This window comes from Nelumbo lutea, chromosome 1 (genome assembly GCF_056320005.1).
Source record: "Nelumbo lutea isolate HS-2025 chromosome 1, American lotus-T2T, whole genome shotgun sequence".
Classification (NCBI taxonomy): Eukaryota; Viridiplantae; Streptophyta; class Magnoliopsida; order Proteales; family Nelumbonaceae; genus Nelumbo; species Nelumbo lutea.
This window is the reverse complement of record NC_142684.1, coordinates 1829079-1842750: the sequence shown is the minus strand read 5'-3', so window position 1 is coordinate 1842750 and position 13672 is coordinate 1829079. Positions and strand designations below refer to the sequence as shown.

The 13672-nt window shown below is 37.1% G+C and overlaps 1 protein-coding gene across 1 annotated transcript in view; it reads right to left on the bottom strand.

The window, feature by feature from the left end:
* LOC148873177 (Polynucleotidyl transferase, ribonuclease H-like superfamily protein) overlaps window positions 1-11539 on the bottom strand; it is a 36789-nt gene extending 25250 nt beyond the window's left edge. Inside the window, exons 1-2 of the mRNA XM_088967385.1 lie at window positions 11127-11539; window positions 863-993 (exon numbers count right to left, since the gene is read on the bottom strand). Coding sequence (XP_088823511.1) covers window positions 863-993; window positions 11127-11455 — 460 coding nt within the window. The 5' untranslated portion in view covers window positions 11456-11539. The remainder of the gene's footprint in view (window positions 1-862; window positions 994-11126) is intronic.
* Between the last annotated feature and the right edge of the window lie 2133 nt (window positions 11540-13672).

Sequence of the window (13672 nt, the reverse complement as noted above, 5' to 3'; positions counted from 1 at the left end):
GTTGATTGAGTGGCTGCAATCTAGTAAGTTGGGAGACTGGATTTATAGACAGCCCATAAGGGAAATCCTCAACATAACAAGGGAGATTGGTGCATGCTTCAAATGGACAAGGAGGTCAGCTAATGGTTTAGCTGACACATTGGCTAAACAAGGGACTGTGAGGGAGAGTATGTTCTGGGCAGTTTTGTAAGAAAGATTACTGGGGGCTCAACACCTACTTAGGGGTTGACAGCTGTACTTAAATCTGGAAAGTTATTTTAATGAAGTTACCGTTTCCAATAAAAAAAATGTTCAATATGAAACAGAAATTACAATTATAACCCTGCTGCCAATAATAAAGAAAGAACCACATAAAATAAAGTTGATAATCTGATACATAACTTCTCAATATGTAGAAAATTAGTTCACTTTTTTATAAGAAATATAGAAACGTAGGCAGAACACCCCAAGAAATGATGTTTCATATGATGGTTCATATACTTCAGCATCTATTGAAATCAAGGTCTCTGTTGATGTTTTGTATATTGACCTGATTAGGCAGTCATAACTCACAATACGGCTTTCTTTATATTTTCTTCTTATCCCATTCATTTATTCTAGCATATTCCCATTCTTGCTGGTCAAAGAAAATGGTAAAACAGAGAATAATGTCCCTCCTAATTAGCAAGAGACTTTCATGTTTTCTTTCTCAATTCTAACAATATTCCAGAAAACAATAAAGGCAAATTAAAACTAGAGACATATCTATTGATAAAAAATTTGAAGATATCCATTTGTTGAGAATGTCCGCAGAATGAACTAAGTTAATTTGATTCTAGATCAACAAAGGTAGGGATGCATTTAACTGAACATGAATACTCACCATCATATATACAGGCATTAAAATCAAAACCTTCCCGAGCCATGGACATCAAATATGATGTTTGACATGAAAAGCTGTAAGATGGCATCCCTATATTCATCTCGTCCCTAGGGAACAAATGAAAGTTGTATCTGTGACAGAAATCATAAGTTAATCAACAACAGGACAATTATTAGATACTCAAATTTGTGTCCTGAATCTCATGGAACTCATCAGGACTATTTTGACTTTGTAGAAATGTAGTGAACAAAAAGAAAAAATATAGAAACTAAATTAGTAGATAAGATTTCAAAATAAGTATCCTCTAGTGAATTTGAGAAAGGAAATTAGTGACGGTATACCAGCATAAAATGATTAATACAATACAAGTATTACAATCAAGATATTAAGCAATGTCGAAAGAGTAACATTCACAGAACAAGTGAGACCTTTCTGATATAAACTTACTAGGATATAATAAAATATAGGTACTACACAAGCAAAACACAATCAACACATCGAACAATCAACATCTTGAGAAATTCATAGGAAACTGAGACTTTAATTTTATATACTTAGATTGATTTGGGTGAGGTTGATTCCTTTTCCCTTTTTAACATAAAAAAAAAAAAGAAAATTTGTGTTCCGTGAACGGCTATGGATATATGGCTATGAACAAGCTATGCAATGTTTTTTTTTTATCAGTAACAGGAAACTTTCATTAAATTATAAGAAGATTAAAATACAAAGGTGGGGGGAGGTAAACCCTCTTACCACCCCCCCAACAATAAGATTACATGGTAGCCTAAAACAAATGGCTTCTTCCCACCCCCTGTTTGGCCAAAGCATCTGCAAATGAATTAGCACATCTTTTAACCCACCGGACATGCACATCCATTTCTTGGGTAAGCCACTTAAAATGCCTTTTTTCATTAATGTATGCCCATAACCCATCGTTTGCCTTCTCTATCCAGCCAATTACCACTTTCGAATCGCCTTCAATAATCAACTTATTTATATTCAACTCCTTAGCCCTTTTTACCCCCTCCAGGAGGGCCTGAATCTCTGCTCTCAAAGAGTCTCCAACTCCAATTGATCCAGAAAAAAAAAAGCTATAACTGAACCTGCCTCTGTTCTGAACAAGCTATGCTATGTTCTAGAGCTATTGTATGGAGCATATAGTTGACAAGACCACCTTCAGACCCAATAAGACCCTAACGTTAAGCAAGGCATCCTCCTTGAAATTGAACTACCACATAGCTTTCTTTGTGGGATAGAGGGCAAGATGTGCTTCTAAGAAGAAGCTTTAGTTTGGTTGAATGCCCTTAAATATGAATTTCCCCACCATAACAAAGATGATGATAAGAGAGTATCATTCAGGGAGCATTACAAATGAAATGATGACAAAAGAATTCTTTTAGACATGCTGTTTTTATCACCATGTTTATGATTGGGAAGACAACCTTTGTAGAGCTCTTGGCATGCCAATCAACAAACTTGGATTGGCAATTGACCAAATATAAAGGGTTTAGGATGCTAAGTTCCTCTTTTAATCATGTTATTTATCTCTGAGCATTGGCTTTCCCTACAAAATTGAGGGTTTTCTTATGAGAAAATAATGACTAAGTCCTTGTTCTGAATACACACAACACACAGTGAGAGAAGGGAGCTAGAACCACCTATTCACAATATAAGGCAAACCCTATAAAGCCTTTAGGGCTGGGAGGTTCAGGCACCTCCTAAACTTTGCTGACTTTGAGTTTGAATTCATACTAAGGCAACACCTCAGCAAGTAGGTGACTGGACAAAAGCCAAGTCACGCATCCTGGGCTATTAGAGATTATGCTTTACACAACTAAGCCCATGGGGAACATTGTTGCCTCATTAACACTGATTGACCCTTTTATTTTATTTTGCTTCACACATTGCCGCAAGGGGTATACACTTGGGCAAGGGGATCCTGTTCAGCTCTCCCATTCATTAACAAGGACCTTCATAAATGTTTCCCGGTATACTCAGATATTAGGAGGATATCTGAGTAAGGATCAAAGGTTCATGATGTTTGACCTTCGATTCTAATCTAACTTCCATTAATGTTTATGGGGATGAGTTTGGCAAACTAAAGGCTATTCATATCTTTTCTATTACTTCACAGCTATTCATATTTTGTTTCTTCTATTTCTTTTTCTTTTCATTACTATCATATCTTTTTCCTTCTTTCTTTTTGATAAGTAAAATGCTTGGCTGAGATGAGGATGTTGAGATGGATGAGTGACAAGACTAGAAATGATAGAAGCAGAAATAAGCACATCAGAGAGCACTTGGGAGTAGCTCCACTTAGTGAAAAGATGAGTAAAGTCGATTAAGATAGTTTAGGCATGTGCATAGTCAACCAATAAATGCACCAGTGAGGAGTGACTTGGTACAAGTGGAAGGCTCAAAGGGCATGCAAAAGACCAAAGAAATGTGGTTTGAAGTGGTAATAAATGAAGGACTTAAGTTTGACAGAAGGCTCTGTTCATGGTTCTTGATAAAGATAACAAGATTCATGTAGCCAACCAGAAATAGATTAAGTTTATGTTCAATTGTAGAGGTAAAACACTATTAAATTAATGAAAATGCAGGAAGGAGAGGGGCCATAATGGTAAAACCTCAGGCCAAAAGTGAGAATGCGGGTTCAAGTCTGAGAATTGATAGTTCAGGCAAGAAAGAGAGAGAAGAGAGACAGACTATTCAATTGGTCGGTGTATAGACCCAACCCAAGAAAAATGTATTTATATCAAAGAATGAATGGACAATGCTGTCCTTACAAGAAAAGATAAAATATAAAGTTGGGCACTAGTATACATGCCCCAACAATAAGATACAATAAAGAAATAAAGACAAAACTACCCCTATTTTCTACACTCCCCCTCAAACTGATGCCAGGGAACAAGCATTAGTTTGTCCATAAGAAAAACATGTATGGCCCAAGTCATAGCTTTGGTGAAGAAAACAACAAGCTGCAAGCTAGATGAAACATGTGGAAGAGAAATGTAGCCAGCAAGGAGAATATCTCTAATGAAATGTCAGTCCACCTCCATATGTTTTGTACACTCATAGAAGACAGGATTGGATGCAAATTTGGCAGTACTCATGTTGGTAGCAAAGAGGGGAATGGATAAGAAATTGTCAATATCCATATCACAAAGTAGAACCTTATGCTGAACAATTTTATTATGAATCTTAAGCCAAACAATTTCACTACATACAAAGGACATTGCTCGATACTCCGCTTGAGTAGATGACTTGGAAACAATTTGCTACATCTTACATTTCCAAGAAATGATAGAATCTCTAAGAAAAATATACCAACCAGTAGTAAAGCAATGTATGTCAGGACAACCAACCCAATCAGCATTAGCATAAGCTCTAAGCAAAGTAGAAGATGAAAATGACAAAAAATAGCCCATGAGAAATTATTCCCCAAACATAACAATTTCTCCTAAGTACAGTAGAAATATGGGGTTGGCAAGGAACAAAAACAAACTAGCTAACAAGCCGAGCTGCATAAGAGATATCCAGCAAAGTCATAAATAGATAAGACTACCTACAAGTTGCCAATACAAAGTAACATTTGTCTCAAAGAACCATTCAACCTAAAAGCTTAAGTTGTTAGGTGAGGTCCTTGAATAGGTTGATATTCTCTAACACGCCCCCTCACACGAAAGCCCATTGGGCTTGAAGCATGAACAAGCAAAGGCCCACCCATACCTTGTGCTAAAACTTATTTAATTATAATGGGGGTAACAAGGATTGAACACTAGACCACTTGGTCAAAATGGCTCTGATACCATCTCAAAGAATCACTCAACCTAAAAGCTTAAGCTGTTAGGTGAGGTCATTGAATAGGTTGATATTCTCTAACAATCTGGAAGCAACTCTCGACCATCCTTGCTCAATTTGACATTGAGTTCCAACAAAATCTCAACATTTTGGAATCAGTGAGGCAAGCCATCTTTATTAAATCAAAGGCATCCCTTTGTTGCTTGAAAAAATATCCTTGAGGCCATCTCTGAATTTGAAGACCTAAAAAATAAACAATTGGCCTAAGATTTTTATTTTAAAGGAGCTACTAAGGAGAAGCTTCAAGTAATCAATACCATCCACATCATCCCCTGTGATTAGGATATCATCAACATATACCAGAAGAAGAGCAACCCATGTGCCCACTTGAGGATAAAGAGAAAATAATTTGAAGCACTTTACAGAAATTCGGCATCCAACACAACTATATGGAAATGTTCAAACCAAGCCCGTAGAGCTTATTTAAGACCATAAAGAGATTTCTTTAATTTACATACTAAGTGGGACTCATCACAGTACCCGGGAGGAAGTTTCATATACTCAGTTCCTGCAAATACCCATTAAGTCATTTTTTATGTCTATTTGATGAATTGTCCATTGCCTAATAGTGATAATGGCCAAATGTAAGCGAACAAAAGTCATATTGGCAACAAGAGCAAACGTCTCATAATAGTCAATGCCATATTCTTGTTTGTAACCCAGTGTTACTAAGTGTGTTTTATATCTATCAATAGTACCATCTGATTTTAATTTCACTAAGTAGTCCAAAGGGTTACCTATGATAGAAGCACCTAAAGGAGGAAAGACAAGATCTCAAGTATCATTTTCCCACAAAGACACAATAGATAAACTATGGTTGGAAGGAAACCAATACGATCAAGAGGGTGAGAAATACAAGAGGAGTGACAAGGGAATAAATGCAAGTAAAGCACCAAGAGGAGAAGAACTTGTAATGGTGGTGGGTGGAGGATGACTAGGCTCTAGTGCTAAAGAAGGAGGCATAGGCATTGAAAGAATTGGATGCTTCCTATAATAAACTTCAGCTACTAAGGACTAAGAGGAGGATCACCTACAAAACCAAAGTGATGCAAAACAAAAAAGGATGATGCAAGCAATTTAACAATATGCTCAAAGAAGGAGATGCTCTCAAGAAAAATGACATGACAGGATATGTGAAGATGAGGGACCTTGGAATCATAATAGGGAAATCCCTTGTTTTCCAAATATAACCCATGAATGCACACATAGCTAATTATGCAATTAGCTTCGTATGTTCATGAGGAAGGTGAACAAAACAAACACAGCCAAACACATGGAGCATGGAAAAGTAGGTGAAATAAGAATTGAAAAGGAGATGAATTTCCAAGAACAAAAGAATGAAGGATATTGATAAGATACACAATTGTGCTAGTTGCCTCCACCCAAAAGGTAATGGGAACATGTGAATCATGTAAAAAGGATCTCACCATACTAGCAATGTAACGATTCTTGCGCTTAGCTATCCCATTTTGTTGAGGGGTACTAGGACAAGACCTCTGAAATTGAATGCCATGTTTTTTAAGGTAGGTTCGAAACTCACCATCCTCATCATTAAAATACTCTCCCTTGAATTACACTACAAGGCACTTGTGGTACTTTTAAACCAATTCATAACCATGGCATGAAAGTAAACCCATGGATATTATGTGCAATCATCAATAAATAACACGAAGTATTTGTAACCCAAGCATGAAATAACAAGAATGACCAAACATCATTGTGTATAAGATGAAAAGGAACAGAAGCATGCTCAAAAGAAGATGGTAAAGGCAAAACATGACTTTTACTATATCAACAAAAATAAGATTTATCAGCATTCTTAAATGAAGTAGTAATAGGTAATGACCAAAAGAAAACATATAATCCAAGTTTTTAGCATGAGAGTGACCCAAACATCTATGCCATAAATGCCATACAATAAATAAAAGGGAAAACTGAACAGTAGATAGCAAACAAGAAGTTAAAGAACTCTTGTCCTCGAATTCCATAGTAAACAAATGCCCAAACCTATGCCCCTTTCTCTTTAGCTCCCTAATGTACTGATCTTAGATAAAACAACCATCATGAGAGGGCAAAAAAAAAAAAAAACATTGTTAACATCATCAACAAGTTGTCCAACAAAAATTAAATTAGTAGTCAATTTAAGCACAAAAAGAATTTTGGGAAGATGAGAGGGAGTAGATGGAGAAGTGGACAAAACAAATCATCACAACCATAAATTGGAAGGGTTTCGCCGTTAGTAATAACAATGTGATTATTAAAGGTGCAAGATTCAAGAGATTGACCAAAGGATGCCCTAGTCATGTGATTTGAGGCCCCATAGTCAATTATCCACATATGAGATGAGAAGAACATAAGTAAGAAAACTTACCAGTCAAACCAATAGCAAAAAAAAATGAAAAAATAAACGAGAACATGAGTTGGTTAATCTTATCTTCAGTCAATGAACCTTGAGAGTCTGCCTTGAGAGCTGAAATGAAGGAAAAAGCATTAGATGGTTCAGCCAAATCCTAAAATGCTTTATGTTGTTTGCAATAGGTGCAAAAATTCTTCTTCTTACAATGAGATACCACATGCCCAAAATCTTTGCACTCATAACACTAAATCTTCAAAAAATCTTTCTTCACCTTTTGTTTGGTGGCAAAAAATTCTGCACCTATGCCATGCTCTTTCTTATTATCAAGAAAGGTGAGTAACAAACCGAGTTTCCTCTCTTAATAACTCACCAAGAATCACATCCAAGTCCGGCATTGCCTTCTCCCTACTAAGAATGTTTGACTGTATAGTCTCATAATCAAGTCAGAGATGCATCAAAAAGTTCATAACTTTTCTCTTATCAAAATGTTTCTTCATTGCTTTCACACAATAATTAGTAGAGAAATCCCACGTGAACCAATTCATATTCATTCCAAAGGTTCACAAAACCAATATAGTACTCTTTTCTTCCTCTGAGCATAAGAAAATATGTCCAGCTATATCTAATATATTTTGCACATATTTGACTGCAAATAGACCTTCTCAAGGTATTCAAACATGTAATTTGTACTCTTCAGTCCCCTCATTGGAATGACAACATCAATAGTGGCAGAGCCTAGAATCTAGGAAACAACCTATGCATTTTCAATCTTCCACTGCTTCAACCCCTTTGCATCACTAGCATAGACATGGTTGTAGAACCATCAAGATAGCCCCACATACCCTTCCCTTCAACAAAGTACTATAAATGAAACTTCCATAGTGCATAGTTCATTCCATCAAAATTAATAGAGATGATTTCACCTTTTTTGAATCCCATGATCAATAAAAGATAGATAAAATAAATAGAACAAGTAGTACAATCACCAAGAGCAAGCAATGATGTTGAAAGAGATGAGAGAGGACCTCTTGTAGCAAAGAAAAAACGTTCAAACTACTAAAAAAATGTAACGAAGTACACAATCCAAAAAAGAGAAAGAAAGAAAGTAGATTTGGATCAGATCTGATATGCCTTTCAAAATATGTAGATCTGGATCAGGAGACACTCCCTATGAAGTTTCACCTTGATCTAATGTCTTCCAAGAGAGATCTAATAGAATTTCTCTTGTTGGTTGCACTGAACAAAGTAGACTAACTCTAGGGTTGATCAAAACAACCCCAAAACCAATCACAGAAGAAGAAAAATAGTAGATCTTGATAGTCAATTGAGCAAGGAAGAATCAAAGAACAACCTGCTCTAATACCATGATAGCTTAGGCAAGAGAGAGAGAGAGAGAGAAGAAAGAAACAACAGAAAAATAGATTGCTCAGATGGTTGATGTACACACCCAACCCAGGAAAAAGGTATTTATATAAAAGAATAAATGGACAATATTGTCCTTACTGTTGTGAGACTTAACAGAAAGCAAAATATCTCTCCTTGGGGGGGGATAACTTTAATCAAAAGTGTCCTTTCAAGATTACCAACTTATTTCTGTTTATTCTTGTTTTTAATTGATGTAATACTTTGTTAGAAGAGGTAACAGCTCATGCCTCTTCATGGGTTTCCTGTATTGCCTTAATTTCTGGATTAATAAATTATTTTCATTCATCAAAAAAAAATTACCTACTTATTATATGTCCTTGTTGAAAATTCTGACATAAGTGGCTGAAAGAATTGAGAAGGTTCAGAGGGGTTTCTTATGGGATGATGTTGGTGGAGATGGAGGGGGAAAGGAGAAGGGTGGATTGGGTTTTAGAAGAGTGAGAGCTTTCAACAAGGCCTTGATTGGGAAGTAGTTACGGAGATTTGGTTTAGGGAGGGAGGAAAACTCATTATGGAGGAGGGTGGTGGTGGGGAAGTATGGTGTGGTAAAGTTTGGTTGGGAATCTAGAGAGGTGAGATCTTCATACGGATTGAGTGTGTGGAAAGGGATAATGAGATTCAATCAGGAGCTCGGGAGCTTAACAAGTTTTTCAGGAGAGGATGGATCAAGAATTAGGTTCTGGGAAGATGATTGGTGTGGGCTAAGCAAGCTGTGATGTGGGCGCCGGCAGCAGCAGCAGTAATTTAGTGTTCTCAGCAGCAGCAATTTAGTGTTCTCAGCCTATCTTATTTATTCAGTATTCTTACCTTATCTGCTTTCAGTAGCAAGGATTAGTAGGAGTCTTATCTTACCTTATCAATTCAGTAGAATAGATTAAGGGAGTCTTATCTTATCTTATCAGTTCAGTCTTATCTTATCTTATCTTATCAGTTCAGTCTTATCTTATCTTATCAGTTCAATAGGATAGATTAGTAGGGAATCTTCCTAATTAGTAAGGAGTCTTCCTAAAAGTAGGACTCTTATCTCTTGTAATCTCCTATTTAAGGAGCTAATATTATTCAATAAAGGCATCAAAAATTTCAGTCAAGAAAGAGAGCAAGGAGAGTTAGGTGATCTCTTGGACAAATCACCATTAAGGCGCCAAAATAGGTTCATCAAGAGCAGGGAGGAACAAGGGAAAATATGAGGTTTTCCCCGTGGACCGACCCGTGACGAGATCCTATTCCGTGGGCCCATAACAAGTTGAGTGAACTGTGCCCAAGGTTGTATATGATGGTTGAGGCTGAAGTTCAATTAGCCAATGTTATGAAAGAAGGGGAGAAGAGAACAGCCGATCTAGAGCCTGAAGTTCAGGAGAAATTTGTTGGATAGAGAGGTGGACAAGTGTGTTAGATGCCATTTGGCAAGTCTTTTTTGAAAGATCTTCTAGCAGACCTTACAGCCAAAAGACGATGTGAGCTTTTGCATTAAGATCTTAGCAACCTGAAGATCGTTTGGTTAAGGTGCATCTTCCCGCACATCTTTCTGTGTGAAGACATGATGAAAAAAGTCGAAAAGCTCCATTTGGAGCTTTCCGAAATAGCCCAAAACGGGCTTCACGCGTCTTTTTGGGATTTCATCTTTTGGCGGCTAGATCTTTTCCCAAACCAAACGGAAAATACCTAAACGCGGGCTGCCGGGCTTCTAAACAGCCGACAGACCACACAGAAAGGTGCACCAAACGGGGCCTTTGTTGGGAAAACTAGAGGGGGTGAAAATCTCAACTCAATCGAGGGATGAACTATGGTGGAATGAGTGTTCAAATGGAAAATTTTCTGTTAAATCATGTTATCTAGCTCTCAGCAGGGATAGTTCAGATTCATGTCAAGTTGAGGGTGTGTTGGGAAACCCGGTTCCCCCCCGAGTTGAAGCTTTTGCTTGGCTGGTGACCATGGACAGCATCTTGACTGTGGATCACCTGAAACCAAGGGACTTCAGTATGGCCAACATGTGTTGTTTATGCAATGAACAGGAAGAAAATGTTAGTCATCTGTTTTACTCTTGCATGCAAGGTTGCCGGTTTCATGTGGAGATTGTTCACTTATATGTTCGGGGTATCAGATTTTCATCCAAGATCAACTGCACATATCTTCTCTTCATGACCAAAGATAAGAGGAAGGAAGAAACCGAAGGTGATTTGAAGCTGCATTTAATTTGCAATACGTTGAAACATATGGAAGGAGAGAAATAGAAGAATTTTTTAAGATAAAATCTGCACTCTGCAGTTTGGACAAGATAGTGGCTGCTGTCAGAAAATCTGTGGCCGATTGGGTTCTGGTGATACCAGAATTCTGACAAATTGGCAGGGAGGACCTGGGGATAAGTTGGGGGATGTCCTGGGGTTTCAACTTTGTAACTTGGAAAACTTATTTTGATTTTACTTAGTAGTTTTTCTCTGATTATGTATGCGGGTGATGCCTTGCCACCTGCTAAATTGTATGTTGCGTTTGTATTCAAATGAAAATTTCATTTTACCATAAAAAACGAAAAAAGAAGAAGAAGGATGTAATAGCTATATGTATGAGTTTGTCTGTCTGTGCGTGAAAAAGAAAGGAGAATGGAAAGAGAAGAAGACTCACGGGTAAGCGACGACTTTGGAAGACTCGATGGTGAAGGGGCAGACAGCAAACTGAAAAAGCTGAAACCTCTCGGCGGCATCCTTGGCCTTAAGATAGACCATGTCGGGGGTATCGAATGGCAACACACGACGCCATGGAGCGGAAAAGCCGCCGGTCTTTTGCGACGAAACAGCAATGAAATGGCAGTCATGAATGTGCTTCTGTATCTCCTCCAACGACTCCAGAAAATTTGACTTCGTAACCTGCTTGACACTCCATTGCTGCTCCTTTTGGGCATTCTTGCTGCTGCTCAGGAAACGTCTCTGCAACTGCAATAGCCGGTGCATCATATCCTTCGTTAAAGTGCAAAACAAGACGCCACTGTCCTTGAAATTAAGCTAAAGGCCTAAAGCAGTGGACCGCCCGCTCGCCCCACGAAATGCCTCGGTCTTGGTCGGACAATAAGGTTTTAAACCGTCGTTGATCCGGACGGTCGGACCATTCGACCAACTAACCGGTTAGGGTACGGACTCCATTTCACCCCGAAATGTTATTTTCCCAAAAACCATTGAATTGGTCCAAAACCAAGTTAGCCATGCGGTTGAACCGTTGAATGTTTGATTCAGACAACGGTTTTTGGGCAAATTTTTTTTTATTTTTTAAAACATCTTGATCCATTCAGACCAAATGATCAAACCACTACCTCGGAAACAAGTGGCCAAGGCAATCTCGATTCCCCTTTGGTTTTTAAAACATTATTGGGTAGCATCAAACAAAGGGACCAGATCCGGTATACACAACATAGGAAGAACATTTAATGAGCACTTTATAAATATTCTGACAACTATTAAATGTTGTATTTAGGCCTTATTCACATTTCGGTAGGTTATTTATCTAGGTAAATGCACTTACCCAGGTAATTGTTTCCCAAGAAAGATTTACCCGGGTAAGTACATTTACCCATGTTTTTTATTTCCCATGTAAACAAGGCAATGACCATTTTATCTATAAAATCCATTATTACAATGGGCATTTTTGTCCCTTTCAAGTGTTAATAATTTTCCCCAAAGGTGGGAAAGTTATTTACCCTCCTAGGAGATAGATATCACTTAACCACCACGAAAATAAACTTTCTCTGTTCTCCACATAAATTTGAAAAAGGAACATGGGATTTTTAGTCAATGAGAATCAAAATCCCACTGACCAACTTTCCCCTCTCTCAAAATCTAGAAAAAGAATGCCCCCTTAATCTTTTTCAATGATAAATTTGGAGTATTTCAAGGGATAAGTGTCAAAAAAAATTTTAAGTGCTCATTGGACATGCTTACAATGTTATGCCTACCTAATCTGAACTCTCAAACAAAGTTTTCAAGTTCAACCAGATTAGACAGTTGAACCGATGATTGGTGCTCCTGGTTATTTTATGGTTTGAATGATCTTACCATCCATACAATTGATAAAACCTTTACATGGTCAACTTTCCAGTGCTATCAAGTCCAAGTCTCATAGCACTTGCCCATTAAGTAAGGTTCGAATATGCTAGCACGCCTCACACCAATCTCATAGTGCTTTCACATGTGCATTGAGAACATCTCTCATACTTGATTTTGTCATTTATTGAAAGATGTGTGGTAAGGTTCGTGTGAGGTGCACTTGTGAGGAGTAAATCCGATTTCTCTAATTCTAAGTTTAGGGCAAACTTAGACCCAACCCTTGGCTGCCCAAACCTAGGTGAAACACCCAAGCATAAATGTTTTATGTCTATTTTAACTCAAAATAGTCTCTAACTCTCAACCAAATAGATGTCACATTTAAACTCAAAACACCCAAGTTGCACTCATATAGTAGTGTTTTCAAGTAAAAAATGCCTAGTACCAAACATCACCTTAACAAGTTATTTAACCACTCTCCCATTAGTCCTACTAATTTGGAACATATCCAGCAGCGCCTCACCTTCTACCTAGGGGTGAGCATTTGATTTATTCAGTTAAAAACCAAAGTGAAAAAAAAAATAAATTAATTGAAATTTTAATAGGGAATATTTGAATTAAAACCAAATTAAGGAAAAGTCTAAATTTTTGTATTTTGGTTAAATCTGAATTTGAATATATATATTGTATAATCTACAACACACACACACACACACACACACATAACACATATATATATATATTATAAATTACACACATTATATGGGTTTAACTATAATACTCAAAAGACATGATGCTGGAAAAACTTGGAACCAATTATGATGCCAAAAGAACATGGATTTTCTCTATATATTAATAAATAGGGTTCAACTTTGATGCCAAAAAGACATTATGTCAGAAAAAAAAAACTTATGACCAATCAATTAGCATCATAAAAGTGGTTATCAATTAGGTGAATTTTCAGCAAAATTCACGGGGGGATTTGATTGGTCAAAGTCTTTCCAACATCATAGGCCTAGACTCTTTTTGCAATTTTTTGTATGGATGAAATTTGCTCAATGTTATAACTTATTGATTTAAAATCGAGGCAAAATGAGTAATGTGTTATTGGTCTTAAGTGAGTTAAAAACAATTATG